This window comes from Euprymna scolopes, chromosome 39, assembly GCF_053919585.1.
Source record: "Euprymna scolopes isolate OS-2025 chromosome 39, ASM5391958v1, whole genome shotgun sequence".
Lineage (NCBI taxonomy): Eukaryota > Metazoa > Mollusca > Cephalopoda > Sepiida > Sepiolidae > Euprymna > Euprymna scolopes.
The window spans coordinates 33,071,155-33,098,352 of record NC_136520.1 but is presented as its reverse complement, the minus strand read 5'-3'; the positions used below and the strand labels follow the sequence as shown (position 1 = coordinate 33,098,352).

Sequence of the window (27,198 nt, the reverse complement as noted above, 5' to 3'; positions counted from 1 at the left end):
GGGAAAGAGGATGGAACAACTTTCTCTTCTGCCTCTCTCTCAGACTCTTTATCTTCTCTCTCTCTCTACCCCTGTTTCTCTTCTCTCTATATTAGCACTTATCCAGGCCAATAGGCAACTCGAGGATCAACTCGACGATGAGAGTTCAAACGTGAACAGTAGTCAAATTTGGGAAAGAGGATGGAACAACTTTCTCTTCTGCCTCTCTCTCACACTCTTTATCTTCTCTCTCTCTCTCACCCTAAAAGATTCCTCTCCCCTAAGAATAAAACATATGTTCAATATCTGCTTTTGTTTTTACATTGTTATTACGGTCCCGGGCAACGCCGGGTAGCCCTGCTAGTAATATATAAAAGGCAAAAATCGGTGTGTATGTATGTATGTATGTATGTATGTTTGTTTGTAACGCTAAAACTTTTGAAAGACGGAACCAGAGTTGACAAATTTGGTATCATATTGCACCTTGATCACCCGGATGACAAATATCGAAATTTGACGTCAAACGGACCAGTAGAAAGGGGTCAACTGATCGTTTTTCTCCTAGGGGGGCCCCCCAAAAAACCTGTCATTTTACCGTTATTCAATACGTGTCACGTGACGTGACGTCAGCTCAAACTTTTGACAGACACAACCAAAGTTGACAAATTATGTATCATATTGAACCTTGATCACCCGCATGACAAATATCGAAATTCCACACCAAACGGACCATTAAAAGGGGGTGAACTGATCATTTCTCTCCTAGGGGGGCCCCCCAAAAAACCTGTCATTTTAATGTTAATATTACATAATCCAAAAACGCTTAGTCATGTCACGTGACGTGACGTCAACATCCAGTAATGGCGAACAAATGTAAACAAACACTTTGTTTTACCGATACTTTTGTAATTTCTCTTCTGCTTTGTTCTAGAGATTATTAAACTCCATGACAATGTCTCCAGCGTATTTAACTGGTTAAAAATAGTATTTATACAAGAGTTTTAACGAAAAATATCAGGAAAAAATGTACAGGAATAAAAAAAAATTCAGCTTTCAAAATATTCGTCGATAAAAAAACCGATCTTTATATTTACGCTAGCCATTTTGTATATTACCACGTGACCTGCTATCTCTTAAACTGGAGGGGGGGATCCACTTGAATCCAACAAAACCAGTAATTTTTTTTTTCTATTATATATACATCATTTTCTATAAAATTAAGTGTAGACTTTATAATTAAAACAAAAAATGTTATTCATACTAAAAAAAAAAAAACGCTTAGTCATGTCACGTGACGTGACGTCAACATCCACTAATGGCGAACAATTGTACCTATTTACTATGCCTCCCCACGGGACAGAGTTAGACACCAGGGTCGTTTTTTAACGTGGAGAAAAGGTACAAAAATAAAAATTGTCTCAGTCGTGGAGGATTTCTCCTCCACCGAAAGAGAACAAGAAATAGAAGTGCAGCATCTGAAGAACAGATACTACACTTTGATCTTGACCAAAAGGCCAAGAATGCGAACAATTGTAAATAACAACTTTTTTCACAAAACCAACACCGTCTTTCTTTTTTTTCTCTCTCTTTCTCTCTCTCTCTCACCCACTTACTCTTCCCTCTCTCTCACCCTCTTTCTCTTGACGTCACACCACTGTTAAACTGTGGGGGGGGGAACACATTCCCAGGCATTATCTCCTATAGATGCACATTTTATTAGAAATTCAGCTTTCAAAATATTAGACGATAATAAAAATATAAAACCAACACCCTCTTTCTCTTTTCTCTCTCTCTCACCAACTTACTCTTCTCTCTCTCTCACCCTCTTTCTCTTGACCTCCTACTACTGTTAAACTGTGTGTGTGTGTGGGGGGGGGGGAAGAGGCAGCTTGAAAACCAACAAAAACAGTGCACAGTTTCCCAAGCATTTGGGGTGGGAAGGGGGGGAAGAAGCCGAGTGCACAGTTTCGTGTGAGAGAGAGAGAACAATTCTCAACCTATATACTCAACAAATTTTTTATCTACAGATTTGAAAGTTTGTATATAGGGTATTCAGACATATGGAAATATATCTAGCATAATCTATCTATTATATCTATAAAAGTGAAAATGTGTGTGTGTGTGTGTGTGTGTGCGTAAGAGAGAGAGAGAACAATTCTCAACCTATATACTCAACGTATTTTTATCTACGGATTTTAAACTTTGTATATAGGGTATTCAGACATATAGAAATATATCTAGCATAATCTATACATTATATCTATAAAAGTGAGAATGTGAGTGTGTGAGAGAGAGAGAACAATTCTCAACCTATATATTCAACAAATTTTTTACCTACAGATTTGAAAATTTGTATATTGGGTATTCAGACATATGGAAATATATCTAGCATAATCGATCTATTATATCTATAAAAGTCAGAATGTTTGCGTGTGGTTGTGTGTGTAAGGTTGCGAGAGAGAGAGAGAACAATTCTCAACCTATCTATTCAATAAATTTGTTATCTACAGATTTGACCATTTGTATATAGGGTATTCAGACATATGGAAATATATCCAGCATAATCTATCTATTATATCCATAAAAGTGAGAATGTGTGCGTGAGAGAGAGAGAGAGAGAGAGTAAGTACAATTCTCACCCTATATATTCAACAAATTTTTTATCTACCGATTAGAAAATTTGTATATAGGGTATTCAGACATATGGAAATATATCTAGCATAATCTATCTATTATATCTAGAAAAGTGAGAATGTGTGTGAAAGAGAGAGAGAGAAGAGAGAGAGAGAGAGAACAATTCTCAACCTATATATTCAACTAATTTTTATGTACAGATCTGAAAATTTGTATACAGGGTATTCAGACATATGGAAATATATCTAGCATAATCTATTATATCTATAAAAGGTAGAATGTGTGTGTGTGTGTGTGTGTGAGTGAGTGAGTGAGTGAGAGAGAGAGAGAGAGAACAATTCTCAACCTATATACTCAACAAATTTTGTATCTACAGATTTGATAATTTGTATATAGGGTATTCAGACATAAGGAAATATATCTAGCATAATCTATCTATTATATCTATAAAAGTGAGAATGTGTGTGAAAGAGAGAGAGAGAGAGAACAATTCTCAACCTATATATTCAACAAATTCTATCTTTACAGATTTGAAAATTTGTATATAGGGTATTCAGACATTTGGAAATATATCTAGCATAATCTATTATATCTATAAAAGTGAGAATGTGTGTGTGAGAGAGAGAGAAAGAACAATTCTCAACCTATATACTCAACAAATTTTTTATCTACAGATTTAAAAATTTGTATATAGGGTATTCAGACATATAGAAATATATCTAGCATAACCTATCTATTATATCTATAAAATGACCATGTGTGTGTGTGTGAGAGAGAGAGAGAGAGAGAGTCAGAGAGAAAGAGAGAACAATTTTCAGCGTGTGTGTGTGTGAGAAAGAGAGAGAGAGAAAGAGAGGAAGGAAAATTCTCACCCTATATATTCAACAAATTTTTTATCTACATATTAGAAAATTTGGATATAGGGTATTCAGACGTATGGAAATATATCTAGCATAATCTATCTATTATATCTATAAAAGTGAGAATGTGTGTGTGAGAGAGAGAGAAAGAGAGAGAGAGAGAACAATTCTCAACCTATATATTCAACTAATTTTTTATCTACAGATTTGAAAATGTGTATATTGGGTATTCAGACATATGTAAATATATCTGGCATAATCTATGTATTATATCTATAAAAGTGTGAATGTGAGTGATGGAAAGAGCAAAAAATTCTCAACCTATATAACCTATAAAAGTGAGAATATGTGTGTGAGAGAGAGAGAGAGAGAACAATTCTCAACCTATATATTCCACACATTTTTGGGCACAGATTTGGAAATTTGTATATAGGGTAGGCAGACATATAGAAATATATCTAGCATAATCTATCTATTATATCTATAAAAGTGAGAACTTGTGTGTGTGTGTGTGTGTGTGTGTGAGAGAGAGAGAGAACAATTCTTAACCTACATACTCAACAAATTTTTTACCTACAGTTTAGAAAATTTGTATATAGGGTATTCAGACATATGGAAATATATCTAGCATAATCTATCTATTATAACTACAAAAGTTAGAATGTGTGTGTGAGAGAGAGAGAGAACAATTCTAAACCTATATATTCAACAAATTTTTTATCTACAGATTTGAAACTTTGTATATAGGGTATTCAGACATATGGAAATATATCTAGCATAATCTATCTATTTTATCTATAAAAGTGAGAATGCGTGTGTGTGAGATAGCGAGAGAGAGAGAGAGAGAAAAAGAGAGAGATAAAAATTCTCAACCTATACATTCAACAAATTTTTTATCCACAGATTTGAACATTTGTATATAGGGTGTTCAGACATATAGAAATATATCTAGCATAATCTATCTATTATATGTATAAAAGTGAGAATGTGTGTGTGTGTGAGAGAGAGGACAATTCTCAACCTATGTATACAACAAATTTTTTATCTACAGATTTCAAAATTTGTATATTGGGCATTCAGACATATTTCAATATATCTGGCATAATCTGTCTATTATATCTATAAAAGTGAGAATGTGTGTGATAGAGAGAGAGAGAACAATTCTCAACCTATATACTCAACAAATTTTTTATCTACAGATTTGAAAATTTGTATATAGGGTATTCAGACATATGGAAATATATCTAGCATAATCTATTATATCTATAAAAGTGAGAATGTGTGTGTGTGTGAGAGAGAGAGAGAGAGAGAGAGAGAAGAATTCTCAACCCATATACTCAACAAATTCTTTATCTACAGATTTTAAAATTTGTATATAGAGTATTCATACAAATAGAAATATATCTAGGATAATCTTTCTATTATATCTATAAAAGTGAGAATGTGTGTGTGTGTGAGCGAGAGAGAGAGAGAGAGAGAGAGAGAGAGAGAGAGAGAACAGTTCTCAACCTATACATTCAACAAATTTTTATATATAGGGTATTCAGAAATATCGAAATATATCTAGCATAATCTATTATATCTTTAAAAGTTAGAATGTGTGTGTGTGAGAGATAGAGAGAACAATTCTCAACCTATGCACTCTACAAATTTTTTATCTACAAATTAGAAAATTTGTATATAGGGTATTCACACATATGGAAATATATCTAGCATAATCTATCTATTATATCTATAAAAGTTAGAATGTGTGTGTGTGAGGTAGCCAGAGAGAGAGAGAGAGAGAGTAAGAACAATTTTCAACCTATATATTCAACAAATATTTGATCTACAGATTAGAAAATTTGTATATAGGGTATTCAGACATATGGAAATATATCTAGCATAATCTATCTATTATATCTCTAAAATTGAGAATGTGTGTGTGAGAGAGAGAGAGAGAACAATTTTCAACCTATATACTCAACAAATTTTTTTATCTACAGATTTGAAAATTTGTATATAGGGTATTCAGACATATGGAAATATATCTAGAGTAATCTATCTATTATATCTATAAAAGTGAGAATGCGTGTGTGTGTGAAAGAGAGCGACACAGAACAATTCTCAACCTATATATTCAACAAATTTTTTATGTACAGATCTGAAATATCACATTTGTATAGAAGTAGAAATCTTGATACCTACTCTGATACCTAATAAAAGAAAGGACACTCTTTAGGGCGGATTTTGATTATAACAAGTCACTAATTAGAAATTATAATAAACATTCTAATAATTTAAGAATTTTACCAAAATAAAATTGCATGGTTATCACCCAATTTCTGCCACAAAATTTTGATTGGCAGAACTCATAAACATAAAATATATATTTTCTAATTTCATCTTTTTTTTTTCTTTTTACATAATCTGGTTTGATGTTTTCCCAAATATTCAAATCACTATATTTTGCTGCTTAATATCAAATACAGCAACTGAGTTATTTTTATGCATCAAACAATTACATTTTCTCATTCATCCAAACTAATCACTGAACATCAATTTCATATTTTCTTCACTAAAATATTACTGTGCTTGATGTCATCAAGTGGAGCGGATCATTTTTTTTTCATTTGTTCACACATTTTTCCAATTTATATATATTTTAAAGATTCTTAGCCTATGTCATTGCATACCAATCTGTTTATTAAAAGTTAAGGTTCACTGTAAACACATATGTTACACCAAAATAAAAACGCTTCAGATAATGTCTTGATATTCAATTCAGTTTCTCACATGACATCTTATGAAGTTAGTAGAAATGTTACAGACTTTTGAATCTCAAACACTTTCAATACTGTGCACTGATATTTTCTTTTTTGCAATATAAGCACATTCATGATTTTTTTTACAAACGTTAAAAACTTTCACATTGTGTAGCAATATACTGAAACAATTATAAAAATATTTGTTTTTATTTTGAATGATGCAGGGCATCTGAAGAGAGATTTTTCTAACAAAATGAAAGTATAATTTTTAGCAATAGGTATCTAGGAAAAGGCCACTACATATGTTATAAGTTCCAAATTTCCACAACCTGGCAAATACTGGTACATGCTAGCAAATTTAGATTTGCAATTACAGAATATGATTCTAATTTTTTCCTTTGCTCTTTATTCTAACACTACACTAAGTTTACTGTGTTATTTCGCTACAGTTGATATTGTGTAGAACAATAAGAAAATCATAGTGAACAATGCATTCAACAAAATTTCACACACATTTCTAGATACCTATATCTAATAAGTTCAAAAGAAAGGACACACTTAGGGAGGTATTTTGGTGGTCAAGTCACTAAAAAGAGATTAGCTGGTTTCCCGGCATAGCCTAGGATATAATAAAGATTGACTGAAATACATGTTCTAGCTGGTTTCTAGGCGTTGCCAGGGATGTAATATAGACACATTATGTTGTATATTACCTGTTCTCTTCTCCCTAAGGTAAAACAATTTCATATACATGCTGTAAATTACCTATGCTAGGGATAAAACATGAACAATACCAGTCCTAGGGTAGATAAAACAAATAATACATAGAGATGAAAGATTCCTCTCCCCTAAGAATCAAACATATGTTCAATATCTGCTTTTGTTTTTTCATTGTTTATACGGTCCCGAGCAACGCCGGGTAGCCCTGCTAGTCTATAATATAAATCTCACCTGTCTGCTTGTATGTATGTATGTATGTATGTATGTATGTCTGCCTAAAACTTTTGACAGAGACGACGGAGTTTCACAAGATTGGTATCGTTTTTAAGCTCGACCCTTCAGACGCAAAATATCGAAAAATTGACCAAAACCATTAATTCCTTCACCCTCAAGTGAGCATTTTCTACAGGAAGAGGTAGCTTTTTTTTACTGATATTTTCGAAAGTTATCCCTCTTTTTGATTGTCTAACCTTAATTTAAACTTACATCATTCCGGTTTGGTGATGGACGAAACAGCTAACATGTAACGTTTTTTTTTTTTCACATTCTTTTCCTCCTTATCAGTATGGGTTCAGCCTGCCTACTACCACTTTTTTTTTTTTGCTCAACACACACCTCCGGGCAACGCCAGGCACCCAGGCTAGTCTATAATATAAATCTCACATGTCTGTTTAAATGTATGTATGTATGTATGTATGTATGTATGTATGTATGTCTGCCTAAAAGTTTGGACAGAGGTGACAGATTTTCATGAGATTGGTATTGTTTTATGGCTCGACCCTTCGGATGACAAGTATTGAAAAATTGGCTAAAAACATTAATTCATTCACTCTCAACTGGGCACTTTTCTACAGGGAGTGGTAGCTTTTTTGCCGATATTTCTGAAAGTCATCCCTTTTTTCAATTGTCTAGCCTTAATTTAAACATTTGTCACTTCCAGTTTGGCAGTGGGCACAACAGCAAACACGTCACTTTTTTTTTTTATCAGATTCTTTTCCTCCTTTGCGGTACAGGTTCGAGCCTGCCTGCCTGCCTGCCCACTACTACATTTTTTTTTTTTTGCTCAACACAAACCTCCAAACACCTGGGAAACGCTGGGCACCTAGGCTAGTACACAATAAATCAAGAGGGAGTGACAATTGAATGGCACACTAGCCCAAATGTGACAATACTCCATGCATGGCAAATGGTGACTTTGTAGAAATATAGAATATTAGCAAGTGTGAGAAGTTTTCTAATACTGTAGAGGGAGCCCACTTTCCTTGCAACAGCCTTGTCAATATTTTCTATATATTTGTACCAATTCATGTTGCCTGTGAATATTAGGCTGAGGGATTTGAATGCTGCGCTTTCAGGTAAGGTGCTATTAGCCATGGCAATCAGTAGCTGAGAAAATTTCTCATAATTGTTAAAAAAAAAAAAAGAAGCTTTGTCTTAGTAGCATTTAATGTTATCATCCTTTTATGGCCCCACTCAACTACAGGCGAGAGATCATTTTCTACAGATTTATCTATTGAGTGGCTCACATTTCAAGAATAGAGTGTGGTGTTATCAACGAATATACCCATCTCAAATACAATTGCACCAGAGGAAGTCATTTATGAAAATCAAATGTGATTATAATGATAATTATGAATTCAGTTAATTAACCTTTTAATATTGTCGATCAACATTTGACGTCAATCATCAAGTTTGCAAAGAAGTCTTTTAGCACAATAACAGACATCATCAAGTCAGCACTGTTTTACAATTTGTCACTGTGCAAAGAGAGACAACTCTTGTTTACTAAGAGATTCATTCATTTTTTTTTCATCTCATAATTTAGGACGCTCAATGCAACAATATTTTTTATTAAATCAAAACATCAAAAAATGAAGCTGCAACAATTTTTTTTTAATCTAACAAAGTTGATAACATTAACCATACAAAATGTACGCGACTATTAAGAGAATCGTTTCTGTTTTTACATCATAATTTACAACACAAAAACCAACAAATCAACAATATTTTCATGAGATGAAAATATTTAAAAAAGATGCAGCAATTTCTTTCTACATTTTTTACGACTTATTAAGAGATTAAATGTGGTGATAGGAAATTATAAATTTTCAAACAAAACTTTTTAATAAAATAAGGATGAAAATATTAAAAAAAAAAAAAAAGGCTGCAGCAGCTTTTTTTATTTTTTACTGAACAAAGCTTACAATATTAATAACACCAACATCTAGTTTTTAACATAAATAATAAATCGCAGTTTTCGTTTGATAAAAATTACAATTCCAACTACAACTATCGTTGCATATTCATTTTTTTGTAATGTTAAAACTAGATATTGGTGTTATTAATATCTAAAGCTTTGTGACGGTAAAAAAAAGTCGCTGCAGCTTGTTTTATTACAGAGTTTCATTCTTTGTATCTTTTAAGGTTAAAGACTAATTTTTTAAAAACCTCACAATAACATTTTTTAAAAAATCGTAGCATCGAGCGTCCTAAATTATGACATGAAAAAAATGAATGAATCTCTTAGTAAACGAGTTGTCTCCCTTTGCATAATGACAAATTGCAAAACAGCGCCACCATGTCATATTCTTCCCCAACTTATGCAGTCATATTTTTTTCTTTTTACATAGGCATCACCACGTATCAAGGCCAAGCGGCCACTCGAGGATAAGGGTTAAAGAGTGTACAGTAGAAATTGGACAATATAGTAATCGTTAGTAATGGAGATTCGGTAAATTTGTTAACTTATATGGAACGGCTCATCAAAAACTTGTTTACGTTAGACTTGAAGACAACCATATTATAGTCAGCTGGAAAGCAGAAAAACGGAAGACAATTCCATAGGTGTGCAGTTCTAAGAAAGAAGCTTTGCTCATGGAATCTACGCTTAGGTTTAGGCGCAGATAAAGAGCATATAACTCATATTTGCCTTCTCCATCTTTTAATATATTATTTTTATAAAATATATTTAACTTAATAAATCATTGAATATTTTTAGTCAACATTTGACACCAATCATAAAGTCTGCAAATAAGTTTGGTTGTTTTGTTTTATGGCATATCAACTCTTTTCAGATTATTTAATGTTGAATTCAGTAATTTTGAAGAAAAAGTTTTTATGCTTCAAGTTCTTTATATCTTCAAATATTTATTCATGGTGTTTGGTTTGGTTGTTTTGTTTTACAACATATCAACCCTTTTCAGGTTATTTAATGTTGAATCCATTTTATGGCATATCAACCCTTTTTAGGATCAGCTATTTTGGTAAAAGTTTTATGCTTCAAGTTGTTTATATCTTCAAATATTTATTCATGGTGTTTAGTTTGGTTGCTTTGGAAGGAAAATAAAAAACAACAACATCAATGTTTGTTTAACGCATTCGCTGCCAGCTATAGCTCTATTAAATATATTGTCGTTGCCAAGCTATTTTTTATGCAATTTCCAAAAAATAAAATCCACAAATAATGCATATGAATATAATATGGAATATATATTAATTTTTTATTGTTTATTTTTAAAGGAATTGTCAGTTTTTACCAGTTTGTATATTGTTTGTAAAATAACTTCTTATAGAAATTTGCCATTTTTGCAAGAACTGCAGGGGCTACTTTTTTTATAAAGGAATTGTCACAAATCACTTTTACTAAAGGAATTGTCAGTTTTTATCAGTTTGTATATTTTCTGTAATAAAAATAACTCAAATCAGCTTTTATTCATAGTAAATCATTCAACTTATAACTTATATACGTATTCACTAGAAAAAAATACATGATGGGCCAAATATGAGATAACTCATAAACATACTATTCAACATATGTTATTTTGAGATGCCAGTTCAAGTTAAAGACAGTTATCATATGTGCTGAGCGTGCATTGATTAATAGAAAAAGAATTTTGTTAATACGAGTTTACTTGTAGCGGGCAAGGCTAAGCAAATGCCAGAGTATGAGAATATTTGTAGTTAGCAGCAAATGTGTTAAGTCAGGAAACAGATATTTTCAGACAGCCTGATTTGGTGGGACTAGACTGCAAATAAGTGTTTTAACACCAGTGAAACACTTCATGGTGTCACATGAATAAAAAAAAAATTGTTCATTCGACTTACAGAACATATTCTTAACTTACCACCATCCTAAGTCCAGTTCCTCAAGGTTTTCATTATTATATATCATGGAAAACAAACCTGTGGGTGTGAGTGAGCGTGCCCTCCACAGGTCTACACAGCGCATATTTCTGAAATGAAGAGATGTTGACGCTATTTAAAAATAGATGTTTCAGCAAAAAAAAAAATCAATGTACACAAATAAGCAACAAGATGGATAGTCGGTTATAGTCAGCTAACATACTTCCTAACTTCCGGTATGGTTGCTACAAGGCAAATCAGTTCCTTCCCTCTTATTGTTCTTCAGTATTTCTATTGTGAAATGCTTTATTGAAGTAAAATATAAGAAAAGAACATTATTGAAAAATATACAATAAAAATTAACAAAATTATAGATAAAAATAACATAATTAGTCTTTATTTGTATTTTTAAGAACAAGATTTGAAAAAAATAAGTTTTTATTTTATTTGAAATTTTATGAGAAATATATGTCTATTAAATTATAAAAATATATTTTTTTAATTTACATAATAAATATATGTTAATGAAAGTATATAAATAAAATTATTCTAATCAAAATAACAAATGAAATTGTTGAAATCAAAATAACAAAATTTCAAACATCTTAAAAAATATCCATGAACACATCTTTTACCCTTTCTACATTGAATATTCATTTTTCTTTGATCAGGCTACCTTTGGCAAATTTATTTGTTAGTTATTAAGTCATACCTTGCCAACCATCGCATTGTACTAAACGTGTTTGAAGTTTCATTTAATAGGTCTTTCATTACTCTTTTGGTGATACACAGTTTTGTGGCTGGCATTGCTTAAAAAACTAAATGGTTCATTACTTAAAAGTTTTTAAACGTGTTTTCAATATTTATTTATTTAAAAAAAAAAATAATGGAGCACATAAAGTGTTTTCAATAATTCTTAAAAAACAAATGAAACATGCATGGTGCGTGCACAGTGAACGAGGCATAAAAAAAAATGACTAAGTTCAGCATTTGTCCCCCCCCTCTCCATTTAGCCCCAAATGTCCCAAACCCATAACATATTTAAATTTGAGTTCAGCACCATGCAAAACTGCTAAATAGACATACACAGAAAATTTTGGACAAATATGGTAAAATAGTCCTAAAAATGGAGTGTTTTTATTAGCCCTAAAAGAGCCCCTGGAGCACACCCAAGAATTATTGCGAAGTATAGACAAACAAAATTATATAGAAATCAGTTAGTTACAACCTTTCAGAAAGTTTTATAAAAATCCAAGGCATCAATTTTTTTTAATAAGCAAAAAAGTGTCAATTTTAGCCATTTTAACCCGAAAGGCATCCCTAGGGGGGCAATCGGAGTTTTCCCGGAAAATCCGTTCTGTTACTTTTTTACTTATATCATGTTTAATACTGGTGCAAAATTTAAAAAAATTCCAAGGTGTAATTATTTAGAAGTGTGGACAAACGAACAGACAAGGGCGAATTTACAGGTCCCCCCTCTTTTTGTCGGGGGGACCAAAAAATAAAACTAACTTCAATAATTCTTAATAAAAATATGACGAAAAAAACTTTTCAATGATTATTAAATAGAAAAAGAGTCGGAAAAACATAAATAAAAAAAAAGAGTACATATATGGGAGATATAGGTGTGAGAGAAAAAAAGCGAAAGAATTGATTTGCCTTGTCATCGCTTCTGGTAGCAGACACACTGGAAGTTAGGAAGTATGTTAGCTAATTATTACGAAATAGTTAAATATGAGAAAAACATAAGTGAATACATATGATGAGAGATTTCTTGGTCTTCGGGCCAAGTTAATATATAGTGTAGTATCTGTTCTGATGCTTATAGTATAGTATCTGTTCTGATGCTTATAGTATAGTATCTGTTCTGATGCTACACTTGACTTTTTTGTCAATGAAAAGAGAAATCCTTCATGACTGAAACAATTTTTATTTTTGTTCCTTTCTTTACATTAAAAAACGACCTTGGTGTCTAACACTGCCATCGTGGGAAGGCAAAGTAAATAGGAACAATACATATGATGAAGGCCAAAGGTCATATTGGTTAAAGCAAATACCATTGACGATTAATAAAAAAAAAACACTGTAAATTGAAAGAGATTTGTTAAGTTGACTTAGATGTATTTTTTTCCACAACAGATATCTATTATAAAAAATTTAATTTTATTAACATATGTAAACATCAGTCAAATTAAATTTTATTAATATATGTAAACATCAGTCATAGTCCAACTCTAATTTTGAGATCTAGTTATGGTCAAGGTTATGAAAAAGATGAAAATCACACTTTTGGCCATAAAATAGTGCTGCTCATCAGAGGCTTGCTACTCAGTTCATATTGTAGCAAATGAAGTCCTGCATCTTATATGACCTTGAAAAACTAAGAAATTTTGACAGGATTTCAATTTCCAATTTTTTTTTTCCAAATTTGATGTATCTGATTCTCTTTGATAACAATAACCACGATTCAAAAATCCAGCCTGATCAGATAGTTTTTGAGTTATGTTTTAGAAGTTTTACGATGAGGATCGATAATTTGTATTATTGGCACTACTGCTTTCACAATGTTATTCTCACAATTTTTAACCCGATGTCACCCTGAATCTTCTGGTGTATCTTGACGAAGTTTGGAATCTTTCTGTTTAAGCAATAAGATGAGCTTTGCAATGGATTTGATGTAATTAAAACAGCATTTATTAATTACTATATTGTCCTTTTGACTACTCTACACTCTTTAACCCTTATCCTTGAGTGGCCTATCGGCCTTGATAAGTGGTGACGTCTATGTAAAAAAAAAAAAAAAAAAAAAAAATTAGCCCATTGTGCTTCTTATCATTTGGTATGTAAAATAAAATTTAAAAAAAAACATCAAACTAATTTCACAGGGGAATTTTCTAAGAAAAATGACATAACCTACAATAAAAGATCTCAATAGCTTAATCGTTTGACCTATAATATGGGTGGCCTTTTCATGTGACATAGAAAGATTTGAGGATAGATTTCAGTTGCAGTTTAAAACTATATATATATATATATATAACTATTAGATGTTTTGTGCACATGTTTCTTTGTGATTAACATTAATGTGGGGATTAATAAAAAAAATTACAATATTAATGATATGTCATAATTCTCAAACATATCATTAGGAGGGGAATCGAATATTCTTTTCATTCTTTTGACTCTCAAGTATATATCTAACACAGTAAGATACAGCCAATCAACCGAGAACCACATCAGTCTATATAAAAACATATAAGATATTAACGGATATATACTCAAGAGTCAAAACAAGGAAAAGAATATGCTGTTGTCACAGCCCTACATATTACTTTTGATAATCATCACAAATGACTTTGCATTATCGCAACAGCTACTTACCATTGATTTCTCGACAGCAACAGCTATTGGTATTCCTTCAAAAAGCCTCCAAGGTCCTAGTTTTCTCCACACTCTTCTGCTGGTTTTTCCAGCTTTCTCAACCCCTTACAATTATATGGTGTGACATTAGTAAAGTCGTCACCACCATTTTAAAAAAATTATAATTATTATTATTATTATTATTGTGTTTAAAGTACATCACAGATCTAAAAGATATTATATTATCACATTTTTATTTTCTGAATATTGGGAAAAATTGAATACTGAAAAATACATGAGTGTTCCACTATCTTTGTTAGTTTCTGTTTACTTAGCTCTTTACGAGGGCAGAGTTAGATACGAGGTCAGTTTTTAATCTAGTGAAAATCTATCTCAAAAAAAAAAGCTGCACTCTGGATCGAGACAAAAATTTAAATTTACTAAAAGGATTTCTCCATCACTGACTGAGAACAGAACATATGAAATGTAGTATTAAAACAGGTATTACACTTTGATCCTTGTTAAAAAATTTGCAAGTCTCTAATAAAATATATGAAAATTTTCTGGGTGTCACATGCTCCCAATCTAATACAGACCTAAAATCCAATGCAACCACTATATGATAAGAATTCTTTATAGCGATAGCAAAATTTTGATTTAAATCACAGCATTGAATAATTTTCTAATCTAAATACTAGATATACTGATCTTATGATTTTAGGTTCTTGTCTTGAATTCTACCATAAAATACAAAAATAAAAAAATTTGGTATGAGCCACATACCAGTGACAAAGCAAAAATATCATATTCCAAAAGTCAAAAAAATTGATCAAGTAATTTTATTTTAAATAAAAAAAAGGGAAATTGTATAAGTATTCATGGAGTGACAGTCTTACTCACTATTTTGAAAAAAAAAAACTCAAAAACAATAATTTAAAACTTGTGAGGTTTATATTGAAATGCTCATGAATTCCCATTAATCATTTAAAATGGTTTTCTTTATAAAAATAAAACTACTTCATCAATTTATGTGATTTTTGGAATACAACATTTTTATTTTGACATGGTTTCTTTGGTATTGTAGCGAAAGCCAAAAATCAAAATATTGAATTTCAATTAATGGTACCTACTTAATCAGCATGTTGAAATTTATAACATATCCAAAAGTTACAAAAAACCATGAAGTAAAAAATTAATTATTAATCAAAATAGATTTTCAAATTATGAGACTTCAGAGTTGCCAGATTGGCCCCTGTAAAGCCAAATTTGGCCTTTTTTTTAAAGCAGTTTGGCCTTGAAAAATTATATTTGGCCTTTTTAAAAATTTGGTTTTATATAAAAAAACTAACCCCCACTCTAACTTCTGAAATTATTGTTTTATTTTCTCCAACAATATTGGGGGAGGGGGATTAGGTAAAGGTACTCGCTTTAAAAAATATGAAAATAATAAAATATATTATTAATATTCCTTAACGCAAGTGTTTTTATCTAAAAAAATTTAATTTTCTCCAAAAGCATGAAAACATACAATTTCAATTTCATACAAGTCAACATCTTCAATATATAACCTAGAATTAACATATTTAATATAGCCATTTATCTTTTATATAGCATTTGTACAGAATATTTTCCATTTGGTCTTTTTTTGCCTTTTTTCATGAAAAATTTGGCTTTAAATATTTTTTTAATACTTTAGCGACTTGAGTTACTTCTCTTGTGTTTACATTCACTATTCAAAACAATACGGCTGGCCTTTTTTTTCACAAATCATAAAAATGTGATTTTTATAATAATGCAGTAATCTATCTATATATCTATAAAAGTGAAAATGTGTGTGTGTGTGCGTGTGTGTGTGTGTGTCTGTCTGTCTGTCTGTCTGTCTGTCTACATTTCCCTACCAAATAACTCTGTCAATTTTTGGTTTAGAGACTCGAGATATCAGTAGGAGTATTAAGATTTGGGAAAATCTTTTTAATCAGTTTTAAGCCAGACATTTGACAGTCAAGGGGTCAAAATTCAATGATTTGACCTTTGAAAACTCTACCAACACCGACAATTTTGGGTCTAAACACTTGAAGTTTTAAATGTAGGTTACTTGGACATGGATCAAACTTTTTAATTTGATTTGAGCCCCAAAACATAAATGTTAAGGGGTTAAAATTGAGGTCAAAGTTAAAATTAATTTTACCTCTGCAGTCTCTATCAGATTACTCAGCCAATTTCTGGAAATTTGAAATTTTATATAAAGGTTATTTAGAGATAGGGCAAGCTTTTTAATCGGTTTGGGTAAAAAATTTGAGCTGCCAAGGGGTCAAAGTTCTACAGATTTGACTTTTGCTGTGTCTAGCAAACTACTCAGCTAATTTTTGGTCTAAACATTTAAAATTTATACATAACGGGTATTCAGACATGCGGCAAGCATTTTAATCAGTTTTGGGGTGAAAATTTGGCTGCCAAAAGGTCAAAATTGAATGAGTTGACCATTGCAAATTCTACCAAATACCCCTGGCAATTTTGGGGTTAAAGACTGAAAATGTTAGATGTAGGTAACTTGGACATGGGTAAAACTTTGTATTTTGATTTAAGACCAAAATAATAAATGTTAAGGGGTCAAAGTTTTAAAAAAATTGACCTCTGCAGTCTCTATGAAATTACTCAGACAAATTTTGGTCTAAACATTTGAAATCTTACATAAAGTGTATTCAAACGTAGGGCAAGTTATGAACAGTGCATAAGGCCTGAGCAAAGCCAGGCTGAACTACTAGTATATCTATAAAAGTGAAATTGTCTATCTGCGTGTGTACATTTCCCTACCAAACTACTCTGTCAATTTTCAGTTTACAGACTCGAGATTTGACATAAGGGGTATTGAAATTTGAGAAAATATTTCTAATTGGTTTTCAGCCAGAAATTTGACTATCAAGGGGTCAAAGTTCAATGATTTGACCTTTGAAAACTGTGCCAAACTCCTCCACCAATTTTGGGTCCAAACACTTGAAATTTTAGATGTAGGTTACTTGAACATGGATCAAACTTTTAATGTGATTTGAGCCCAAAACAATAAATGTTAAGGGATCAAAATTCTGGTCAAAGTTAAAAAAAAAATTTGACCTCTGCGGTCTCTAACAAATTATTCAGCCAATTTTTGGTCTAAACATTTGAAATTTTACATGAAGAGTATTCAGACAAGTTTTTTAATCAGTTTTTAACCAAAAATTTGGCTGCCAAGGAGTCAAAGTTCAAAAGATTTGACCTTTGTGATCTCTAGCAAACTATTCAGCTAATTTTGGGTCTAAACATTTGAAATTTTACATAAAGGGTATTCAGACATGCAGCAAGCTTTTTAAACAGTTTTTGGGTTAAAATTTGGCTGTCAAGAGGTAAAAGTTGAAAGAGTTGACCTTTGCAAACATTTGAAATTTTAGTGTAGGTTACCTGGATATGAGTCAAACTTTTTAATGTATATATACATAAAGTTATGAACAGTACACAGGACCTGAGCAAAGCCAGGCTGAACTGCTTAGTATTTAACTAATTGCTCTATGACAATTAAGTTGATAACATTGCTTATCATTGAAATTGACAAAAAAAGTAAGTATTTATCATTGTCTTTTAATGAAAACTCAATTTTTCGGTTGCCGGATTTCACTACAATAATGAAGAAGAACCGATTTTTCTTTCTTGTTGTTTTTTAAGGGAGAATTCTGGACGAGAACCTGATTTTCTTTCTTTCAAATTGAATTGCTTTCTATTATACTGTTTTATATATTAACTGGTTGAACCATTAACAATTCATTCAGTTGTAAATAAATGAATATAACAGCATAAATACAGTGGAAATTGATTCAAATACACCTTGTTCATAATATTTTCATTGAAATATACTTTTTTCCAGTTTAAAGGTAATCATAGTATCATTACCCTTTAAATTAACTACAATTAACAATAAATATTTTTAAATCATCTACATCATAATTCAGATTATAAAGAATTAAGTAAAGATTACAATATTAATAACCATAGAGATGCAAAAATTAACATTAAGATTGTTGTAACTTGCAGTAACAAGTACTTTTTTTAATTCTATAGAGTCCTCACTTATTAAGGCCCGGAGGCCACTCAAGGATGAGGGTTAATGAGAGTCAGATAAGCAACACTGTGATGATGGGTGATGATAGAACTTCGATAGAAATTAATTATTTAAGAGGACAGTTCAACAAGTGCTTGTTTATGTTGAACTTGAAAAAGACTATGTTATAGTCAACTAGGAAGCAGCTCCATGATATTGTGTTCCACAGACGTTCTGGAAAAAAATTTTGCTCATGGAATTTTACGTTTAGTTTTAGGCACAGATAGAGAGTAAGGAAAATTGCTGACAGTGGCTGTAGGTGGGTGAGTATTTGTCATGAATGTTTTACAGGGTGGGGTGGGGGCATAGAATGAAGCTCAGTTGAGCACCTATTTTATGATTAGCCTTAATTTGACACTTGATGGAAGATTAAGATATTAATGATGACACAGGTGTGCAAATTAACTGAGTCAAAGAAAATTATTGTTACCTGCAATAACGAGCAATGCAATCAGCTATGCTGTCAAAATGATCAATTTTGGAACAGCAACCAAGGTTGAGCACTTCAAGCTGTGAATTGTACCTAGAAATACAAGAGGAAAAAATATATATATACTAGTAAAGCTGTAGTGTAAAAGCAGTGTACTTCAGTCTAATAAAAATAAAATTGTTTGCTTCTCTTTACATCTCTTTCCCTATAAAATATTTCTCTTCTTGTCCACTCCTACTATTCTAAAAAATGGCCTGTCTGATTGGTCAAGGTGATTCTCCAGAACCAGTCAGCACACCCTATTTTTCAGACTGAATGCAAAAATCCCTAACTCTCCCTCTTTTTTGAATGTGAAGTGGTCCAGTCAACAAGTAAAGAAACTTTTCCTCCTTAACTTGAATGCAACTATCTTTCTTTGAACATTTAGAGCATTGTCTATTTTCTTAGACGTAAAAGAAATTTATAGTTGGACTTCTAAAGTCACAAACATAATCTGTTTTGCAAGGACTTTTCTTTATTATTGTTCAATTTAATAATTCAATACATACATATTATCCTTATCTCAGTCTTTTGTGTTGTCTGTACTTTTTTCTTTCAGTATTTTCTAACTTTGGCAAGTGAGAATTGAAGCACCCCCTTTGCCAAAATATTTTAATCTCCATAGTGGGTCCTTTTTTTTTTTTTTTTTTACTCATATCCATTTCTAACAAGGCATATCACCACTTGGACATAAGGGGTTACTATTTGGGACCATGCCTACGAAAGATTAACAACAAAATATTTGTTTACATTACATTTAAACTTCTATATATCAGTACAGTCAGGGAAGCAGGTTGCAGGAAGGGAATTCCAAAGTCTAGCTGTTTGAGGGAAGAAACTATTAGAGTAGAAAGCTTTCTAGCATTTAGGGAGCTCAACAGTGAAGGGGTATGATTTTTTTGCTAAGCAGGTTTGTCGGGGATATGTACGTCGAAGGGGCACAAGTGCAACGAGTTCATCAGTACACATTCCATTAAAATATTTGTAAAACACGCACAATGAGGCAACACTGAAGCGATGGGACAGGGATTGGAGCTTAGTTGACAAAGTGGGACCTATTAGATTGAGGACTGTTTTGGACGTTATCCAAGAGGGAGAGACTAGTGGTAGATGCATCAGCCCAGATGTGGCAACTATATTCCATGCATGGGTAAATGGTTGCTTTGTAGAAGTACAGGAGACTCGTGTGAGTACACTTCTAGCACGATAGAGGGAACCCACCTTCTTTGCAGCAGCCTTCACAATGTCCTCAATGTATTTGTTCCAGTTCATTTTAATCCAAACAAGGCACAGTGCCACTTGGACATAATGGACTACTATCTGGAATCATCTACAGGAAGGAGCAGGGAGTTGAGCAGTGTTCATATTGCATGTCAGTACAGAAATGTCAGAGACTGGGAGGGAATTCCAAAATCTAGTATTTCAAGGGAAGAAACTATTAGAAAAAAAGGTTTTTCGGCATCTAGAGATCTCTAGTGAAGGGGTGGTCCTTGCAGTCCATCCGCTCCGATGACAGAATAAGCTGATCGAATCTTTGTAGTCATAGTGGTGATGTGGCAGTCAAAGTTCTCATCTTCTTTTCTCTGTCATTGTCTTTTTTTTTCTCCTCCATAACAACTTTCACAAATGTTATTAATAAAAAAAAAAACCCAAAACTAACAAATGCAATTGGGTTTTAAAAAAATCTCTTCAGGATTTTAGTTTTTCTTCATAGCATGCATGTATACACATAAAACAGCCAACACCTTTCCCCATGGAGGTGAGACAGCAGCTATTAAACTCACACATCCCTCATTGCTGGTTCAGTCGAAAAAAGAAAGATCTCCTCTCCCCATTTGCTACTTCAGCTTAGTGACTTCCTGTGCTTGTGACGTCACTGTGAGGACAAGTAGTTGTTAGCTGACTTTTAACTGGAAAATTCCATTCAACTTCAACAAATGCAATTGAGTTTAAAAAATCTTGTGGAGGGTTTTTTCTCTCTTCATAGCATACATGAGTAGCCATAAAATAAGCTCCCCCCTCATGGGATGGCTATTCAAACTGTCTGGTTTCTTTCTCTCTGCTGGTTCAGTAAAATGAGAAAGATCTCTCGTGTTCATTTACCACATAAAACTGGCAGCTTTCTGTGGAAAATGCATAAAAAAGGGACAGCTAGCTGTTATCTGACTTTTAACTGGAAAATTTCACTCAACTTTAAATTCTATAGTCTTAACCTTATGAAGAAATATACTATGAGCCATATTAAGCTTTGAAAACATGCGCTTGTAAAATTGCTTCAGAGTCAAAAGAAACAACAGATCCTTTCTTCTCATTTCCTATGTCAGTTTAATGGCTTCCTGTGCCTGTGACATCACTGTCAGGATACACAGCTCTTACTAGACTTCTAACTTCTATTAAAACCTTATTTTTAGACATTTTTATTTTTTGCCTATTATGCTGCCATAAAAAATAGTTTTGTCCAGAATATATTAAAAAAACAAACAGAAAAAATGAATCTGCATGATGTATGTACCTGTGATAGAATGAAAATGTCATATTCCAAAAATCACAACAACAGATCAAGAAGTTTTATTTTTATCTAAAAAAATAAAATTTTATGAGTAAGCAAGAAGGGACTGTTTCACATTGCTCTCTTGAAGAAACATGGAGAGAAAACTCAGCAATAGTTCAAACTTGCAAGATCAGCCTGCGATTTCCCATTAATCACTTAAAATCATTTAAAAATGATTTTCGCAATTGTTCGAAACGTTGTGAAAATGACACTCAAGACGAGAACAGTAGTCCGATGAATCAAAATAATACAAATAACCAATCCTCATCTCAAAAATTCAGAAACATTCTATAACTATGTTTATAGATTACAGAAAACAATGAAAATAAAATTAAACAATCTGCTTAATATTGTAATTTGAAAGGTCAAAGTTCATCTTGGAAACAAAACCAGAGTAAAAATACTTATGTCCATGTGATATTCAAACTCATAACCTTTGTCTTTAAGTACAATGACATTTTTTCTGTCTTCCTCCCTCAAAATTTGATGTGGTTAGGTTTGTTAGTAGATATGTTAGCTAGTACATATAAGCTGAGACATACTAGCATGTTGCAAAGCATCTTTGTAAGTGCAGTGATATTCTTTCTGTCTTCCTTCCCTGAATATTGGTGCGGTTAAGTTTGCTAGTAGATATGTAGCTAGTACATATTAGCTAAGATATGTGGCATGTTGCAAAACAGGAAGCAAGGATGGAGTACTGCTTCCATATCTGGGCAGGAGCTGCTAAAAATAGCCTATCCTGCCTTGACAGAGTACAAAATAGACTTCGTAACCTAGTGGGGGATGCCCTTTTCTCTTCCATGCAACCTCTCTCCCACAGAAGGGACAATGCGAGCCTGTCATTGTTTTATCATTATTTCCATGGGAAGTGCTCGTCTGAGCTCCAATCTCTGGTCCCTCCTCGCCAACCTTTCACGAAAAACACCCATCTAGCTGAAACCACTGTCAGTAATTTTCCCCACTCTTTATCTGTGCCTGAATCAAAACGTAGATTCCCTGAACAAAACTTCTTTCTTAGAAGTGCACGCCTGTGGAACTCTCTTCCGTTTGCCTGTTTCCCACCTGACTACAACTTGGATGTCTTCAAGTCCAACATAAACAAGTTCCTGATAAACCGCCCCCTTAAGTAAGATCTCCATTACTAACGATTACTACAATATTGCCCCATTGATTACTGTACACGCAATAACCCTTATCCTTGAGTGGCCTCTGGGCCTTGATAAATTGTGACTTCCATGTAAAAAAAAAAAAAAAAAAGAAGCATTTTAGACAAAAGTTACAAATTAGGATTATCATTCAATGTAGATTACAGGTTAGTTTCAAAGATATGTCTGTGTTATTATTTTTACTAGTCTGTTTACATGCTTAACCACTATTCTATATAGTAAACATTCCGGTACTTGTGCAATTTAAGAATCGTACAAAAATAATAATGTTATTATTTATAAATTTATTCTTAACATGGGGAGGAGAGGCAGTTTTGTTAACTATTCTGTACTTTCACCTAACGATTTAATAAACAAAAGATATCGTAAAAATTGAATTTAATTTGAAAATCCTACCTAAAAAATAGCATGGTCCATAAACAGCAGAAGTACTAACATTCCATAAGCAAATATATAAAAACTTACTTCAGTAAGGTTTTGGCAGCTTGCGTGCAGATTTTGGTACTGTATAGGTTGAGTTTCACAAGTTGTGGCATCGGACCAAGAGATTCAAATTCAGTTTTTTCAATATTAAGGCAGTGTTGAAGATCCAATTCTGCATTTAAAAAAAAAAAAAAAAAAAAAAAAAAAAAAAAGAACCATTTATGGTAGCTTTTTTATAAAATCAACAACAGGGAAATGCCGGTGGCTAAATGGTTGACATGGACTGACACTCTGGGTGTGCCAAGTTCGAATCCAGTTCCTTCCACAGAAACATTTTAGGGATGTTAGCAACCTTCATGAGGTCTCTCTCATAAACCAAAGAATTCTAACTAGAAAGATATCAGGGAAACGAATACCAACAATAATTATTTGATTCATTTGAAATGAATGAATAATGCTCAACAATAGCAAAAAGTTTTTTTTAAGTATTGAATCGATTGGATAAAAGCTCAAATCAGCAACTTCTATCAATCAGACAAGAATAGTCACTCCTTTCCTGAATCTTGGATATCTATATATCAATAAAAGTAAAATTGTGTGTGTGTGTGTGTGTGTGTGTGTGTGTGTGTGTGTGTGTGTCTGTGTCTGTGTCTGTGTCTGTGTATGTACATTTCCCTACCAAACTACTCTATCAATTTTCAGTCTACAGATTCGAGATTCAGGAAAATATTTTTAATCGGTTTTCGGCCAGAAATTTGACTGTCAAGGAGTCAAAGTACAACGATTTGACCAATTTTGGGTCTAAACATTTGAAATTTTAGATGCAGGTTACCTGGATAGGAGTCAAACTTTTTAATATATACATACATATGCACATAAAGTTATGAACAGTACATAGGGCCCGAGTAAAGCCAGGCTGAACTGCTAGTTATATATATTAACAAAATCACACAAAATCAGTCAAGTTTGGTCACCATCTTGTTTTTATTTTGGTTATTCAGATAATGTTGAGATATTTCAAGTATGTTTTTTTTTCAAGTTTACATACGTAATATTAAATGGATTAATCATTTAATGATATATAAAAAAACAAAAACAAAGAAGAACAACATAAAACCATTTTTACTGCCTGTATAGCATTTTTCTTACAATTCTGCTCTGGCCACAACCTTTAACATTACCCTTTTTTATTTTAGAACGAACGCCTTCATTCAATCTTGAATAACAATGGATACCCCCTGTAAAGGGTGGTTGTGCATGTAATTGTGAGGCAAGTGTTGCACAATCATCAACCACACTTCTCCTGAGCTGGCACTGCTTGAGTTCAGTGTCAAGAAGAAGTTCAGGATTGCTGGAAACAATGCTGAGATAAGCACAGACCTGGAAGTCCTAAATGATCAACCATTTCAGTATTGACCAGGCTCAATGTTGCTTAACTTCAGTGATCTAACGAGAACCAGTATATCAACATGGTTATGCTTTTTATTGTAATAATAGCTTATATATCCATTGATGTGCCAATAGATATGGATTTATCTTGTTCGTCTGCATGCTTACCTTGAAGATTAGGGCAGCAGGTAGACAGCAGTTTTAATGTATCCTCAGTGATAAAGTCACAACAAGCAAACCGTAAACAAACCAAGTGTTCTTCTGTAGCCATTAGCAAACTGAAAAAGGAAAAAGAAAAAAAAAAATGATCTCAATCATTTAATAAAATATTTTATGATACTATTGGTGCCACTCCCCCCCCCTTCAAGTGTGGGAGAAAGAGAAGAAAAAGTATGACAAAAGACAAGAGGAAATAAGTTTATCGGGAACACAAAGGTATAGAAAATAGGGTTGGTGGAAAGACAATAGATAGGAAGTTGTTCACCAAGGAACATAAAAGGAAGCTGAGGTGGGATTGTTGGTCAAGGTGTAGCGATGATTGGAAGAAAGAAGGTCAATATACAGGGTGTCCAAAAAGTCACTGAAGGGTTGAAAATCTTTATCATTTAACCATTAATGATTTTTTTTTTTGCCTATTTCAGATATTTTACAGATAATATTTTGGAAATCAATTATGGATAAGTATAGTATTGAACAACAGCACATATGGTAAGAGAGACCATGGAGCTTCTTAGGCAATGCTTCGGCAACAACATTATCTCTCGCTATGGTAATGTCAAATGGCCACCACGTTCCTCAGACTTTACTAACCACTTTTTCTTGTGGAGATATTTTAAAGAAAAAGTCTATGCTAACAAACTCCAAATCCTGCAAGAATTGAAGAAAAACATCAGGAATGAAATAAGGGATTTAAATAGCAATCCAGAGATTCTGCAATCTATCATGAATAATGTTTTGGAAAGACCACAAATATGCAAAGCTGAAAATGAGCAGCATTAAAAAGACATTATTTTTCATAAATAAAGATTGTTTGAATTCTGTTTTTATTTATTTATTTTTTAATTTCCAATGTCTTAGTCAGATTGTGTTAAAATTACAGAAAGATATCATCAAAACTAAAGAATCCATTTAAGTTCAAAACTTTTCAGTGACTTTTTGGACACTGTATTTTAGAGTTAGTTTTAGGTATTTAAACAAATTATACAAAAGTTCAAAACAGTTGGGTATGGTTGACGATAGAGTTGAGAAGAGTTGCAAGTTTAACTCAGTTGAACACAGGTGGTGACTCAAACCAGAAGGAAATGAGCTGATGACAACTGACAAACACAGCCTTGACAGTAGACGTAAATGTGGACGTTATCATTTAAAGAGTCGATGGTGTCACACGCACACACAAACTCAGAGTGCAACTGATATTTGCAAAATGTGTTGGAGTTTGTGTTTTGTTTTATTTTTTTATAATTGTCTTGTAGATAGATTGAAAAAGTTTAAACTTAAAAAAAAATCATAGCATAAAACTTTTACAAAAGACATAAAACTATTAAATTTGGCCTGAGAAATTAAAACAGTAAGGACATCTGTTTTAATTTTTTTGTAATTAATGGTGAAAAAATATCTCTATTTCTACTATTATATAAAAAGAACTTTGTTTGTGTGTGTGTAAGTTCATTCCTTATGGACTCTGAAACAGCTGGGCCGTTTTTTATGAAATTTCACGCAAACATATTTTATGTATCTAGCAGTGTTCTTAGATAGAATAGATATAGATATAGTATCGATAATCAAAATAAGCTGATGAAAGAAGGAACAAGCGATTTTGACAAAAGTTAACAGTTTATACAATCTAACATCATAAGTACATTTGAGAAGTTTTATGAATGTTTCTGTTTAAAGCACAATTGAACAATGATACCTGACTTTTTCATTTTAAACTTAAATTTCAGTCATTATCACCACACAAGCAGAAGGCCAGCCATATGAAATCAACAGTAGGTTCTTTGATATAACAAGGGTACATTTGAAATGAATGTTTATGTTTAGAGCACAACTGAACAATGATACTTGACTTTTACATTTTAAACTTTAATTCAAGCCGTTCTATAATATAAATTTCACCTTTTTTTTTTTTTTTACATCGAGTTCACCACTTATCAAGGCCCAAGGGCCACTCGGGGTAATCTATCTGTTTAAATGTATGTATGTATGTTTGTATGTCTGCCTAAAACTTTTGACAGAGGCGACGGATTTCCACGAAATCCGTATCGTTTTATTTGCTCAACACACACCTCCAAACACCTGGACAATGCTGGGCACCCAGACTAGTTATATATAAAAATAATTTTATAAAATCAACAGTACATTCTCAATAGTGCAGTGTTGTCTACAATAAATGCAGGGAGACATGTAAAGCTTCCTCCCTGTGTACTGTGATGGGTCCCCAACTAGAGCAGGCAATCCATCGATTTGATTGAAAAATGGGAAATTTCACCGATTTCAATGACAATAAAATATGGGAGTGGGAAACATTTGTTAATCATCATTCAATTCTGGGCAACATCAGGTCTCCCTGCTAGTATATATATATATATATATATATATATATAAGTGACCCTGTCAGTGTGTGCATGAAAAATCTCTACCAAACTTCTC

General features: G+C 32.4%; 1 protein-coding gene and 1 pseudogene across 1 annotated transcript in view; both read right to left on the bottom strand.

Moving 5' to 3' along the window:
• The window catches only part of LOC145263726 (F-box/LRR-repeat protein 4-like), a 102,359-nt gene that overhangs the window by 30,126 nt on the left and 45,035 nt on the right, over nt 1-27,198 (bottom strand). The window contains exons 10-13 of the mRNA XM_080120699.1: nt 24,718-24,827; nt 23,203-23,332; nt 18,982-19,074; nt 11,065-11,172 (exon numbers count right to left, since the gene is read on the bottom strand). Coding sequence (XP_079976825.1) covers nt 11,065-11,172; nt 18,982-19,074; nt 23,203-23,332; nt 24,718-24,827 — 441 coding nt within the window. The remainder of the gene's footprint in view (nt 1-11,064; nt 11,173-18,981; nt 19,075-23,202; nt 23,333-24,717; nt 24,828-27,198) is intronic.
• LOC145264020 (U2 spliceosomal RNA) lies at nt 1,373-1,506 on the bottom strand (annotated as a pseudogene).